At 43.7% G+C, this 14,028-nt stretch overlaps 1 protein-coding gene across 1 annotated transcript in view; it reads right to left on the bottom strand.

The window, feature by feature from the left end:
* The window catches only part of NPC1 (NPC intracellular cholesterol transporter 1), a 43,033-nt gene extending 41,967 nt beyond the window's left edge, over positions 1–1,066 (bottom strand). Inside the window, exon 1 of the mRNA XM_065932454.1 lies at positions 896–1,066. Coding sequence (XP_065788526.1) covers positions 896–952 — 57 coding nt within the window. The 5' untranslated portion in view covers positions 953–1,066. The remainder of the gene's footprint in view (positions 1–895) is intronic.
* Between the last annotated feature and the right edge of the window lie 12,962 nt (positions 1,067–14,028).

The following is a 14,028-nucleotide window of genomic DNA, read 5'->3' as shown; positions in this document are numbered from 1 at the left end:
AGAAGTCCACACGACTGGCCACCCCCGTCCACCCCACCACAGGAGGCCGTTGCCAGGTCAGCCTCACCCAACCCCTGCTGAGAATGATATAGTTCAGAGAGGTTTTTCTAGTGCAGGGAACCCCTTCATCAGCCTTCCTCTGTGACTCACTGCACCCTCATCATAGACACGCCTAGGAGTGGGCACCAGGGCTCGGGATTCCCACTGGATCTGGTTTAATCAGCACTAGATCCTTAGACACCCCCCCCCAACACCCAATCACCCAGTTTTCAAGGAGAAAACTGTAGATACACAAATAGCAGTGAGGTGCTCACGCCCAAGGTTACTAAAGCAAGAGAAAGCCGACCCAAGGAGTCAGGACTGGGAGTTCCAGGGCCATCCTCTCCACGGCTAGGATTGTGACAAGGCGAAATTCAATTAACCCCCGCACTTGCGGGCCTCCGTTCCCATGGATGTAAAGGGAACGGATAAGAAGTAACTTGCAGTCTCTGGAAGACCAAGCTGCCTTATGTGAAGCACTCAGGTCAATTCCAATTTGGTGCTGAACTAACCTTTCTTTACCTCCCCGCTCTCCTTCATCATTAGGGGAGAAGTCGGATCTCCTAAACATATTTATAAAGAATTCCTTACAAATGGCAGAATGAAGGGGGTGGGGAGGCAGGTTAAAATGATAAGAATCCTATCTCTTTCTACCCATTTTCTTCCTCCCTTCTTGATCCCACATCCTAAACCCAGAAAATAGATGACCACGGGTGAAATGAGCTCACAACAGGTCAAAGAGGCAGTTCCCAGCTGCCACCGTCCTCCAGACCGCTGGGAAGAGTACGTGGCCGGAGAAAGGCACTGGACTGGAGTCGCTGCACAGACCGCCGCCCTCCCCGACGCGGCCGCTCACCTGCGCCGGGCAGAACAGCAGCAGGAGGACGCCGAGGGCTGGGGCGCGCACGCTCATGCTGCCGCGGCGACCGGCTGCGGACGTCGGACAGACTTGGCTAGCAGGCTAGGTTCGGCGCCCGGGGCTGTCTCCGGCTCCCGCGCCCGCGGAGGGAGGAAACCAGGCGCCGGCTGCGGCGGGCTGCGCGCGCAGGTCAGGAAGGACGAAGGCATCGTCGGCTCCTCCCACTTCTGGGTGGAGCCGTCCGAGCCCAGGACCCGTCCTGGGGCGGAGCCGGAGGGAGTGAGGGCGGGGCGAGGGCGGGGCGAGGGCGGGACAGGGGCGGGGCTAGTGAGGCCCGAACCACTTCTTGCCACAGCCGCTTCCCAGTCCCGGCTCTGCGCTAATTCCGCCCTGAGGCGCCTGGGGCCGCGGCGTGGGGCCAGGGACCAAGAGACCCGGGTAGAGCTGAACATTTGGAATCCGGCTTGGGAAGGATATTTCTGGGGTTGTCGCAACAGTGTGTGGTTTTGATGCTTTATCTCCTTTCTCCCCTTTTTGTCATTCCTCTACTGGAAATGGGAGGGCGAGAAGGTTTTAGCAAATCGGGGTGCGTGGGGACAGTTTTCCCAATTAAGCTCCCACTTCTCAGCGGACCCAATTAGCACGCCAAGCAAGTTCTCTTTCCAAACCCAGTCACCCAAAAGGAATCGGTGCCTGGGCTGTTCTAGCAAAGCTGGGGGCGGCGCCACGCGGTGGCCTGACAGTGTTGTGATCGGAGAGCTGGACGGGCGGAACGTGGCAGTCGGCGATGCCTCAGAGCCGCCCAATCTCTGTTTTCTGTCCGCTCAGCCCACTTTTGAAAAAAGTTCTAGAATCACACCATCTGCTGGCGGAGCAGAGCGTGGCAGGGAACCCGCCCGCGGTAGAAGAGCTACCGCCGCAACCACCCCCGGGAAGTTTGACGCAAAGGTGGGACCAGAGTCCGTAAGTTCTAGGTGAAGTGAAGTAACATAGAGATAAAGAAGCATCTTCGTTTTCGAGCCTTATACTTTTTTTGATCTGACACTTATTTTTGTTATATGCACTTCTGGGATCATTTCCCCTCATTTAATTATGAAGATCACTCAGAAGAATCAGTCATTTCCATTTTGAAGTTAGGAAAGTGGACGTAAGGATCTCTCCCCCCAACAGTGGAAGCCAATGTACAGTGAAAAGACTAAGTATCCATCTGTAGCAATGATCAAAGTCAATGGAGGTAGGACCATGATCAGGTAATGTTCTCATCCTTATTCTACAAGGCGACTGTCCTTGACTAACTTTGCAGTTACTGACTTGCCTCCCCACCTCCTCAGCCTTGAAATGTACACCTGCTTGGCTGGGCACTGAACTGTAGGGATTCCCTCTGGACGTCCGTTCAGCCTTGGCAATCTCCTGTCCTCATGCATCTGCCTGCCCTCAAGGGCCTGCTGTGCTCCTGGATGGTAACTTGGTATGCATCACACAAGATAATCAAAATGCTTTCACTGAGCCAGCTGGCAGGACCACCCTTGGGAATTTCTTAGAAATGCAAATTATGGGCCCCACCCTGGACACCCCTCTCCATGCAAACCCTAGGAGGATGAAGCCCTCCAGGTGGTCCCAATTCACAGTCCAATTCATGAACTACTTCTGTAACATATTCTCAGGATCTCAGTGGCTTAGTTACCTTCCAGTACTTATGGGGGTTTCCCCATATCAACCAATCAACCAACAAAAACCCTTATTAAATAATTGAATGGAGTAAGGGAAATTTCAAGCACCATATGAAACATTTCTTGGATGGGCAGAAACTTTGATACCCAGTAAATTATGGCCACTATTCACCAAAATGGACTTCCATGGTGGGAACTCAGACAGTAAAGAGTCCACCTGCAATGCGGGAGACCTGGGTTCGATCCCTAGGTTGGGAAGATCCTTTGGAGAAGGGCACGGCAACCCTGCTCCAGTATTCTTGCCTGGAGAATACCCATGGACAAAGGAGCCTGGTGGGTCAAAAAGAGTCGGACACAACTGAGCAATTAAGCGTGCGTGAAAACACACACACACACACACACACACTCACCAAAATAGGAACAAAAAGATCTTTTGTCTATATACATATATTTCTAGTTCTGTATTTTGTACAGCTTCGATGATATCTAAAAGGTGATGATATATTTTTAAAATAAAGTATCTTATTTTTAAGAGAAATGTTTTTTGCTGATAAAGCAATCCATGCTTATGGTAGCAATTTTGAAAATTTACAGGCAAGAATTAAAAACATCATTTATAATTCTACCATTTATGATAATCTATGTCACATCATGGTGTATTTTCTCCTTCTCTGAAAATTGTTTTAGCGCATGTAAAGAAAAAATGTTGCCTGCCACATCAGTTCCACAAGGATTAAGCTCTTAGTCACTGCAGTCCATAACGTGGGTGCTTGGAGGGCAATTTAGGATGGAAAACAACTGGAAGCATTCTGTGCATTAGATATACGGGTCACTAGGTAAGATACATATCTAAGAGAAAATTTCAAAGACCCCAGATTCTTCCATCTTCCCATATTTAGAAAAGCCCTAAAATCATTAGTTTGAAATGTTTGTTCTTTGTGATTAGCAATGCCAACTACAAATTAGCACATGGGTGCTTAAATCAGGAGCTGATTCTATGAGCCCAAATCTTATATCTTCTCATATCTAGAAAAGGGCTAAAATCCTTCATTGTGACTTTGTTCTTCATGACTAGCGAAGGCTCCCCGAGACTAGTAGAAACCTTCTGGAAAAATATATGCTTGATTGAATGTATTTCCTCCTTCACCAAAAGTCACATATAAACTGACCTTTCTCCCCTGACTCTTTGGAGCAGTTTCTCAGAGTTATCTGAGGTGCTATCTCCTGGGCTGTAGTCCTCATTTTACCCCCAATAAAACTTAACTTGCATCTCTCACGTTGTGCATCTTAAGTCAACAGCAGTAATCTTTTCATGCTTAATTACATGTTTTTTTTCCCAGCAGAAAAGTTCACGTACACACAGGTTCTTCCCTTACCTCTTTTTAGCAGGTCCTCGGAGCTCTCTGAGAGGCCTGTTCTCTGGCTATGGTCTTCAATAAGGTCCCTGAATAAATCTTAACTCACAACTTTTACATTGTGCATTTTTATTTCAATTGACATGTAGTCAGAATCCTAGGAGAGGCTTTTCGTTTGTTTGTTTAAATACTTGTCAATACCACTATCATTATAAGCATCATGCAACATTGATTGCATAAAAATAAAGGCCAAAACAAGAGGGTCAATGAAATGATTGCATGTATGCATCTTTATCAATGTGCAGAAACATCCTCCAGAAAACATCTATGTATTTGAACACATGTATGTGAATATAATATATGGGCTTTTTAAACAAGTGGGGACATATGGTATACAGTTTGCAGCTTGCTTTATTTTTTTAATATTTATTTATTTATTTGGTTGTGCCAGGTCTTAGTTGTGGCAGATGGGATCTTTGATCTTTGTTGTGGCATGTAGAATCTTCAGCTGCAGCATGCAAACTCTTTAGCTGCAGCATGTGGGATCTAGTTCCCTGACCAGGGATTGAACCCGGGCCCCTTGCATTGGGAGCATGGAGTCTTAGCCACTGGACCACCAGGGAAGTCCCTGCAGCTTGCTTTTTTTTTTTTTTTTTTTTTTACAGTAAGCAGTATGCTTTTCCACCTCACTACTTTTACTAGTTTTACGGGATTTCATTGTGTGTATGTGACATTTCTGAAGCCAGCAGTGTGGGCCAGTCTCAGAGCAGTGCCTAAGTCAATGAAACGGAGTGCACCATCAGAAAGTATTTCAAAATAACTCGTCTCAAATTGCATTTATGGTACATGCCAAGTGTTTGTATGTCCATCGTAATACTGCATAAATTCACTTTTCTTTTTCTTGTGCCTTCTCACATCCCTAAGCTTGTCTGGATCCCACAAAGCTTTGCGTGTTTCTATGCCCTCAGCTTTCCTTGTGATATTGTATCACAGAAGTCTAAAAGCTATTGAACATTTTATTGAGGGAGAGAGATGAGAACGTTGACCCCAAATTTCTTTCTACCTGACAGATGGAAGGGTAAGGCTAGAAACAGTTTGTTAATAGTTTTTGATCCATTCAGTTCAGTTCAGTCGCTCAGTCGTGTCTGACTATATGTGATGCCATGAACCGCGGCACGCCAGGCCTCCCTGTCCGTCACCAACTCCTGGAGTCTACCTAAACCCATATCCATTGAGTCGGTGATGCCATCCAACCATCTCATCCTCTGTCATCCCCTTCTCCTCCTACCTTCAATCTTTCCCAGCAACAGGGTTTTTTCAAATGAGTCAGTTCTTTGCATCAGGTGGCCAAAGTATTGGAGTTTCAGCTTCAGCATCAGTCCTTCCAATGAACACCCAGGGCTGATCTCCTTTAGGATGGACTGACTGGATCTCCTTGCTGTCCAAGGGACTCTCAAGAGTCTTCTCCAACACCACAGTTCAAAAACATCAGTTCTTCGGCGCTCAGCCTTCTTTATAGTCCAACTCCCACATCCATACCTGACTACTGGAAAAACCATAGCCTTGACTAGACGGACTTTTGTTGACAAAGTAATGTCTTTGCTTTTTAATCTGCTGTCTAGGTTGGTCATAACTTTCCTTCCAAGGAGCAAGTGTCTTTTAATTTCATGGCTGCAGTCACCATCTGCAGTGATTTTGGAGCCCAGAAAAATAAAATCAGCCACTGTTTCCACTGTTTCCCCATGTATTTGCCATGAAGTGATGGGACCAGATGCCATGATCTTAGTTTTCTGAATGTTGAGCTTTAAGCCAACTTTTTCACTCTCTTCTTTCACTTTCATCAAGCCGCTCTTTAGTTTTTCCTCACTTTCTGCCATCAGGGTGGTGTCATCTGCATATCTGAGGTTATTGGTATTTCTCCCAGCAATCTTGACTCCAGCTTGTGCTTCCTCCAGCCCAGCGTTTCTCATTATGTACTCTGCAAGTAAGTTAAATAAGCAGGGTGACAATATACAGCCTCGATGTACTCCTTTTCCTATTTGAAACCAGTCTGTTGTTCCATGTCGAATTCTAACTGTTGCTTCCTGACCTGCGTACAGGTTTCTCAAGAGGCAGGTCAGGTGGTCTGGTATTCCCATCTCTTTCAGAATTTTCCACAGTTTATTGTGATCCACACAGTCAAAGGTTTTGGCATAGACAATAAAGCAGAAATAGATGATTTTCTGGAACTCTCTTGCTTTTTCAATGATCCAGAGGATGTTGACAATTTGATCTCTGGTTCCTTTGCCTTTTCTAAAACTAGCTTGAACACATGGAATTTCACAGTTCACATATTGCTGAATCCTGGCTTGGAGAATTTTGAGCATTACTTTACTAGCATGTGAGATGAGTGTAATTGTGCGGTAGTTTGAGCATTCTTTGGCATTGCCTTTCTTTGGGATTGGAATGAAAACTGACCTTTTCCAGTCCAGTGGCCACTGCTGACTTTTCCAAACTTGATCCATTAGATAATTTATTAAATCAATCTCCTTTTGGATGTTTGGTTTGTCACTTTTCATTACTGGAAACAATAATGCAATGAACATCATTATGCCTAAATCCTTACAATCATATATAAATAGAACTGTTGGAAAAATATATATATTGTTAGATCAAAGAAATGTGTATTTTAGTTTTGAATTGTCAAATTGCCCTCCAAACAGACTGCAATTTACATCTTTGCTAATGACATACAAAAGTATCTGATTCTATCTCCTTGTCAACACTTAACTTTGCTATTCTGATAGGTAAAAAATAGCATCTGTGATTTTAATTATTGTATTTCTTATATAAAAAAGATTTTGATGCTTTAATTTGTATTTTATTAATTATATGTGAGATTAAAAATACATTTATAGGCAGTTTTACTTCTTTGTCCATATTCTTCATTTTTAAAAAAATATTTTTTGGTCGTGCTGTGAGGCATGTGGGATTAGTTCCCTGACTGGGGATGGAACCTGCACTCCCTGCATTGGCAGTAAAGAATCTTAACCACTGGACCACCAGGGAAGTCCCTGTATTGTTTATTTTCTATTAGTTTTTTCATATTGATTTGTAAAAACTATTAAGAAAATTAACCTGTTGGTCTAATGTATGCAGTGCAGATACTTTTACTAATTTACTAGTTTCAGTTCAGTTCAGTTTAGCCACTCAGTCATGTCTGATTCTTCGAGACCCCATGGACTGCAGCACACCTGGCCTCCCTGTCCATCACCAACTCCCAGAGTTCACCCAAACTCGTGTCCATTGAGTCGGTGATGCCATCCAACCAGCTCATCCTCTGTCATCCCCTTCTCCTCCCGGCTTCAATCTTTCCTAGCATTAGGGTCTTTTCAAATGAGTCAGCTCTTCGCATCAGGTAGCCAAAGTATTGGAGTTTCTGCTTCAACATCAGTCCTTCCAATGAACACCCAGGACTGATCTCCTTTAGGATGGACTGTTTGGATCTCCTTGCAGTCCAAGGAACTCTCAAGAGTCTTCTCCAACACCACAGTTCAAAAGCATCAATTCTTCATCACTCAGCTTTCTTTATAGTCCAAACTCTCACATCCATACATGACCACTGGAAAAACCATAGCCTTGACGAGATGGACCTTTGTTGGCAAAATAATATGCTGTCTAGGTTGGTCATAGCTTTCCTCCCAAGGAGTAACCGTCTTTTAATTTCATGGTTTACAAGGTTATAAAAAAGTATTCCATGTTTTCCTTTTGAGTTTTAATGACTTCTTGAAGATAATGATCTGTCTGGAATTGTTTTGCTGTGAGCAGTGATATAAGGATCCAGCTTCCCCCAGGAACCCCAACCACTCCAACCCCAACCCTACATCTCCCATCCCTCACACCCCCCCAACCCCCCGCCCCTGTCCAAGGACCTTGGCAATCACATGGACACCTGTTCTTCTTAAAGTCATCACTAGTTTTCGTGTTGCAGAATCAATGACAACCTATTTGTTCTCATCTCATTTGCTCTCTTAGTAACACTGAGCACAGATGATCACATGTTCTTCATTAAACAATCTTCTTTAACCCCCATTCTCCTGGGTTACCTCACTGGCTAAGCAGTCATTGCATCTCATCTCCTAGAGACTAAGGGATATGATTTGAGCAGCATGTTTCTATTAATAAAATTTTATTTCAATGAAATAGCTTTGAGTTCTTCTAATACAGTTGCTGCTGCTAACTTTGAAGCTTCAAAGTAGGCAATGATTCAAGGGGACAAAGAAAAAAGAAGGCCTAACTTCTGTACAGATTGCAAGCTTGCCCAGTTTCTAACTTGAAGGCTGAAATTTAATCATGAGAAATGTATATGGAGCTGGGCCTTTGGGGTACTAGGATGCAGCTGACTTCACCTGGTGATACCTGAGACCGTTCTGGATGGACTGGGTGCCTCTTCACTTTGCTTTTTTTTTCATTTCTCCCTGCCACCCCTGCTACCTCCCCCAACCCCTTCACCTCCGCCCCACCCCCCACCCTGTAGTGTTAGTCAGCTTAGGCTGTCGTAACAAAATATCATGGACTGAATGGCTTAAACACCAGTAATTTACATCCCATGGTAATGGGGACAGAGAAGTCTGAGATCAAGCTGCCAGTCAGTTCGGTTTCCGGTGAGTCCCCACTTCCTGACTTGCAGACGCTGGCTTCTCACTGTGTGCTCATGTGCTCTTTCCTCGGTGCGTATGTGTGGAGAGAGAGATCTCTCTTCCTCTTATATAAAGTCACAAATCCTATTGGGTTAAGGCCACACCCTTAGGACCATTGTTGGTTTTCAGTCACGAAGTTATCTCTGATTCTTTTCGACCCCAGGCACCCCAGGCCTCCCTGCCCCTCACCATCTCCCAGAGTTTGCCCAAGTTCAAGTCCACTGAATCAGTAATGCTATCCAACCATCTCATACTCTGCTGCCCTCTTCTCCTTTTGACCATATTCAACCTTAATTATTAACACCTCTTAATAGCCCTAGGGGCTTCACTGGTGGCTCAGCAATAAAGAATCCACCTGTGATGCAGGAGACTCAGGCTTGGTCCCTAGGTCACGAATATTCCCTGAAGGAGGAAATGGAAGTCTGCTCCAGTATTTCTGCCTGAGAAATTCCATGGACAGAGGAGCCTGGTGGGCTGCAGTCCATGGGGGGTCTCAAAAGGGTTGGACACAGCCCCTAAACAGCAACAAACAAAAAGCCCTGTCCCTAAATAGTTTCTTGGGGGTTAGTGCGTCAACATAGGAATCTGGGGAATGGGGACACAATTCAGTTCATTGCACGCCTCTTCGTGCTCAGGGCTGCTTGATAACTTTTGTGGGCTCTAAGCACCTTTGCTTTTGGGGACTCCTCCTTCCTTAAAAAAAAAACACACACAAAAACCACTTAAAATTCTGCTTTATAATCACATTGATATAGAGATAGATATAATCCAAGCTGATTTCAATATTATATATTTATTATTATTATATTTTTCTTCTGATTTTAAAATAAATTGCTAATAAAACATTTTCATGAGACCTCAGAAGTGTCAGGGGCCCTAGGCACTAGGCCCGCTTGGCTTAATGAGGAAGTTGGACCCACTTTTGTAGACACTGTAAATCTTGCTAACAGACTGCCCCCAAAAAGATCCAGAAGAGCAACTAGAGCTGACTCTAAAAGCACCACCTTGTAATGATTGAAGAGTGACCAGTTCAACACAGGGAACATGAGTAGGTGACCAGCTCACACCTGACTCCCTCTGTCAGTCTACACATTGCAAGCACATTTTGGTAAACTATAGGAAACCTTGAGTTAGAGCTTCTGCAAAACCCTTAGGGAGTTTTAGTTTGAGTGTTTTTGAGAGCCTCTTTTTGGTAAAAAAACTTTTTTTCTTTTTTATTAATATATAATACACATGTAAAATCTAAAAAACTTACATGTACAGTTCAATAAGTTCTTACATACTATATATTTATATTATGTTATCTATTACTTGATAACAAATTATCCCAAAACATAGTGGATGATAAGAACAAACATTGATTAGATCAGATTTTCTGCCAGTCAGGGCTTTGTGTGGTTCTGGGTGGTTTTGGCTTATGAGTCTGTGGTCAAGATGTCAGCCAGGCTACTATCATCTAAAGGCTTGACTGGGGCTGGAATATTTGCTTCCAAGATGCTGCTGGCAGGAGGCCTTGGTTCCACTCCACGTGGCTCAGGGCTGCTCATCTGTCTTCAAGACCAGGGAGCCGGCTTCCTATAGAGCAAGTGATCCAAGAAAGAGCAAGGTAGAATTTTCATTGTAGCATGCCATTCTTTTTTTCTTTTTTTGCCACTATTTTGACTTCTATCGTCATAAATTGCTTTTGCTGTTCTTGAACTTCATACAAATTCAGTCATCTTTTGTGTCTTGTTTTATTTCACTAAACATTATGTCTGTGAGATTCATCCACATCACTTATAGCAATAGTTCATCTTTTTTGTTTGTTTGTTTTTATCATTGGGTCATATTCCATGGTATAAAAATACCATGGCAAAAAAAAAAAAATACCATGGCAGACATTTGAGTTGTTTCCAGGTTGGGCTATTATAGAGTTGCTACGAACATTCTTGTGCAGGTCATTTCTTTGAAATATGCCCTCAATTCTTTGGCGTTCTACAATAAACTTTTAAAACTCCATACTTAAGCTGAATTTTACAGACACCTTTATTTAAAACAGCTGAGGCTACAACTCATGACTTTAGTGTCAGTGGTTTATGAGAGTACAGGAGTGGGGTATTGTTGATCAGACTTATGGTAAAGTATTACTCACCACACTAAGGATACTTGAATTGGTGATTAATCCAGTCATGGGTTGCAATGTAGCTTAGGCTCATTAGTGTGGAGGTAACTTGAACTGTTAGTATTTTGCCTTGGCTTTCCCTAATTTGGAAGATTCAGTCACATAATATAGTTTCCTTCCCCTGGGATGGCTTTAGGTCTTATCTTTGCTAAAATAGGAAGACTAACTCTTGTAAAGGGCAGACTTTCTAAGGCTATTCTTAAAAGTTTAACTGCAAGAAATAGGAACAATAGCAGCATTTCCTTCCTTAAAAATTAGAAGGTTCAATTCTAGCGAGGGAGAGAAGAGATCAAAGATGGGAGAAGTCATGCCTTCTGTTGCCAGAGCTAAAGCTGACAAAGCGTCTTGAAACTGAAGATCTCAGGAATTCCCTGGTGGTCCAGAAATTAGGATTCAGCACTTTCAATGCCTAGTCAGAGATTTAAGATCCCACAAACCTCACAACACAGCCAAAAAAAAAAAGAAGATATTTAATTAACTTCCTTCAATTGTTTTAATATGACTTCACTCATATTTTTAAATTATCTTAAAATATTGCCAATAAATAAGGGTAAAACACAAAGAAAAGATTCTAAGACTTTTCAGGCCCACTAGTGCATAAATTATTTAACTGAGGACTAAGTATGATCAGAGAGCTTGGAGTAAACACCTCAATGAGTCCCATTGCATTTAGTAGGTTATTTCATTGCATTTAGTAGGTTAAGCAGCAAAAAGAGACAGGCAAAGCTCTCTGTCAGAGGAATGGGAAACAAATTATTCCAAATTTGCCCAGAGAGCATAGAGCTTGATTTTGGCCTATTTTGTTTCAATTTTGGTTTTCTCTGTGTTTTGAAGCACAGGTAAGTACATGGGTGTGAGCTGATGAGGGGAAAAGATATGAAAAATCATCACACAGTGTCTCTGTTCATCGCTGGGCCTCAACATGGTTCTATGCACTCATTTTTTTAGCATCCTTTCATAGTGATATAAAACTTACTAAGACCAACTGACCAGCATAGACAATCACAGACACTGCACAAATCATGAACAAAATTCTCTTGGTGACAGGCAGAGGAGATGCATTCTCATGGCAGCCAACAATTCCTAGAAAGTGTCGTGTGCTCAGCTGCTCAGTCATACCCGACTCTTTGTGGACTGACTGTAGCCCGCATGAACCGTAGCCCGCCAGTCTCCTCTGTCCATGGGATTCTCCAGGCAAGAATACTGGAGTGGGTTGCCATTTCCTCCTCCAGGGGTTCTTCCTGACTTAGAGATTGAACCGACATCTCTTGGATCTCCTGCATTGGCAGGTGGATTCTGTACCACTAGCACCACCTGGGAAGCCCTAGAAAGTGTTAGGAAGGCAACACAGTTCTACCAACAGAACTAGAATCAGGTCAGTCACTTATCATTAGATCCAGGTCCTAACCAGACACCACGCTTTTCCTCTTCAACGAAGGGCCAGAGTTCTTTGATGACTAAACTGGCTCACCAAGGGCAAGCCTGTGCAGCAAAAGAGGTCTGGAATTGTTGGCCCTTGTTTCATGGCTACACTACTTTTTTTTCTTTTTTAAGGTTGCTCCACACAGCACATGGGATCTTAGTTACCTGACCAGGGATTGAACCCGTGCCCGCTGCCTTGGGAGCATGGAGTCTTAACCACTGGCCCCCCGGGTAAGTCCCACGGTCACACTTCTTCATGGGGTTTTTTGCCTGCTGTCCTCTCCTTGAGATTTTTTCCTCCCACTATCCACGTTTCACTTCCCGCTCCTGTCTATTTCATCTCATTTCCTTTGCTGATTCCTTTCTCTCTCATCTATTTCTTCTCATCAGAGTCTTTCTGGGGACTTCATCTGTCCTATGACTGTGACCATCACCTCTACACAGGTGATGCCCAGATCCGGAAGAGTCTTGTCCTAAACGACAAGCAGCTATTTCCAGCTGCCTTCTGGAATCGATTTCGTATATTCTTCAAACTGAACGTGCCCAAACTCCCGCTCTCTCTGTCCCCATCCCAGCTCTGCTGCTCTTCTCTATTTCCTGGCACAGTTACTAGCACCGCCCACCACATAAGCCTTGTGTGTGGTAGTTAGCCCGCAGACCTCGGACTGCTCTCTATAGAAAGTCTTGCTCACGAGGCTGGCCACTGGATGGCCACTGGACTCTTGGCAGGCAAATAGTTCTTTACACAGACATGAAACTTTTCCTAAGTGATAAAGGCTCACTGTGCCCACAATGATTGCACAAACAATGGGGCTCATGCTAAATGCCTGGTTTCTTCCTGGCAGCCTGGAATTCTGGTAAAAGCTAGGCAGAGGGTGCCTGTGTGACCAGCTCCCAGCTAAAATCCTGAGTGGGTCTCTCATGAGCTTGCTTATCAGCAGTTAACACCTTGCAATGTTGCCACAAGTCTTTCCTAGAGGAGAGGACTCTTGGAAGCTTTAATCTGGTTTCCTTTATATCTCCATTTCATTTCCCTTTCTTCTTTCTAGTTTTGCTAGATATCAATTTCACTGTAATCTTAGCCATGAATATGACCATACTATGAGCCCCATGAGTCTTCCTAGCAAATTGCCAAAGATCACTGGGAATGATCTGCGGGTTCCTTGATGCACCTTCGTATAATTCCTGACTCTTCTTTCTTTTCCTCACCCTCTCTGTTCAATTAATCACCTAATTATCATTAGCTCTACCTCTAGATATTAAAAACAAAAAAGTGTCCCATATTCTCCACCTTCACTGCCTAGATGATACAACCATGACTCAATCTGGGCATCAATCTCCCTGCTTTTCCCCACTAAAAAAGTAAAACCCAAAGCTGTAAGGGGACAGCAATAAGCTGATGCTATGAAGGAAGTTATTTCTTGTTTAAAAAAAAAATTGAACTGAGTAAATTTGAAGACCTAATTGGCCTTATTCAAAGATTCATGGGAATTCCCTGGCCATCCAGTTGGTTGGGACACTGTCTTTCCACTGCAAGGAGCATGGGTACAATCCCTGGTCAGGGAACAAAGATCCCTCAATTACCATGGTGCAGCCAAAATAATAATAATAAAAGATTCATGAATTGGGCAACATTCCACCTAGCAAGTGAAAGAAGCTTTAGGAGCTGTACAGAATGGAAGGTTTTCACAGATAGAAAGGGGGTGGGACAAGGAAGTCATAAAAATGGTAAAAGGTTACCATGTTTCAGGCAAAGTCACCCTTCTTTGGAAGAAGGGTGGGGAATCTATCAATCTATCATGCAATTGACCTCACAGGAGCTGATGTGGTCATTCCAGATTGA

This window comes from Muntiacus reevesi, chromosome 4 (genome assembly GCF_963930625.1).
Source record: "Muntiacus reevesi chromosome 4, mMunRee1.1, whole genome shotgun sequence".
NCBI classification, from domain to species: domain Eukaryota; kingdom Metazoa; phylum Chordata; class Mammalia; order Artiodactyla; family Cervidae; genus Muntiacus; species Muntiacus reevesi.
The sequence above is the reverse complement of the archived record's forward strand: the minus strand, read 5'-3'. Positions and strand labels throughout refer to the sequence as shown.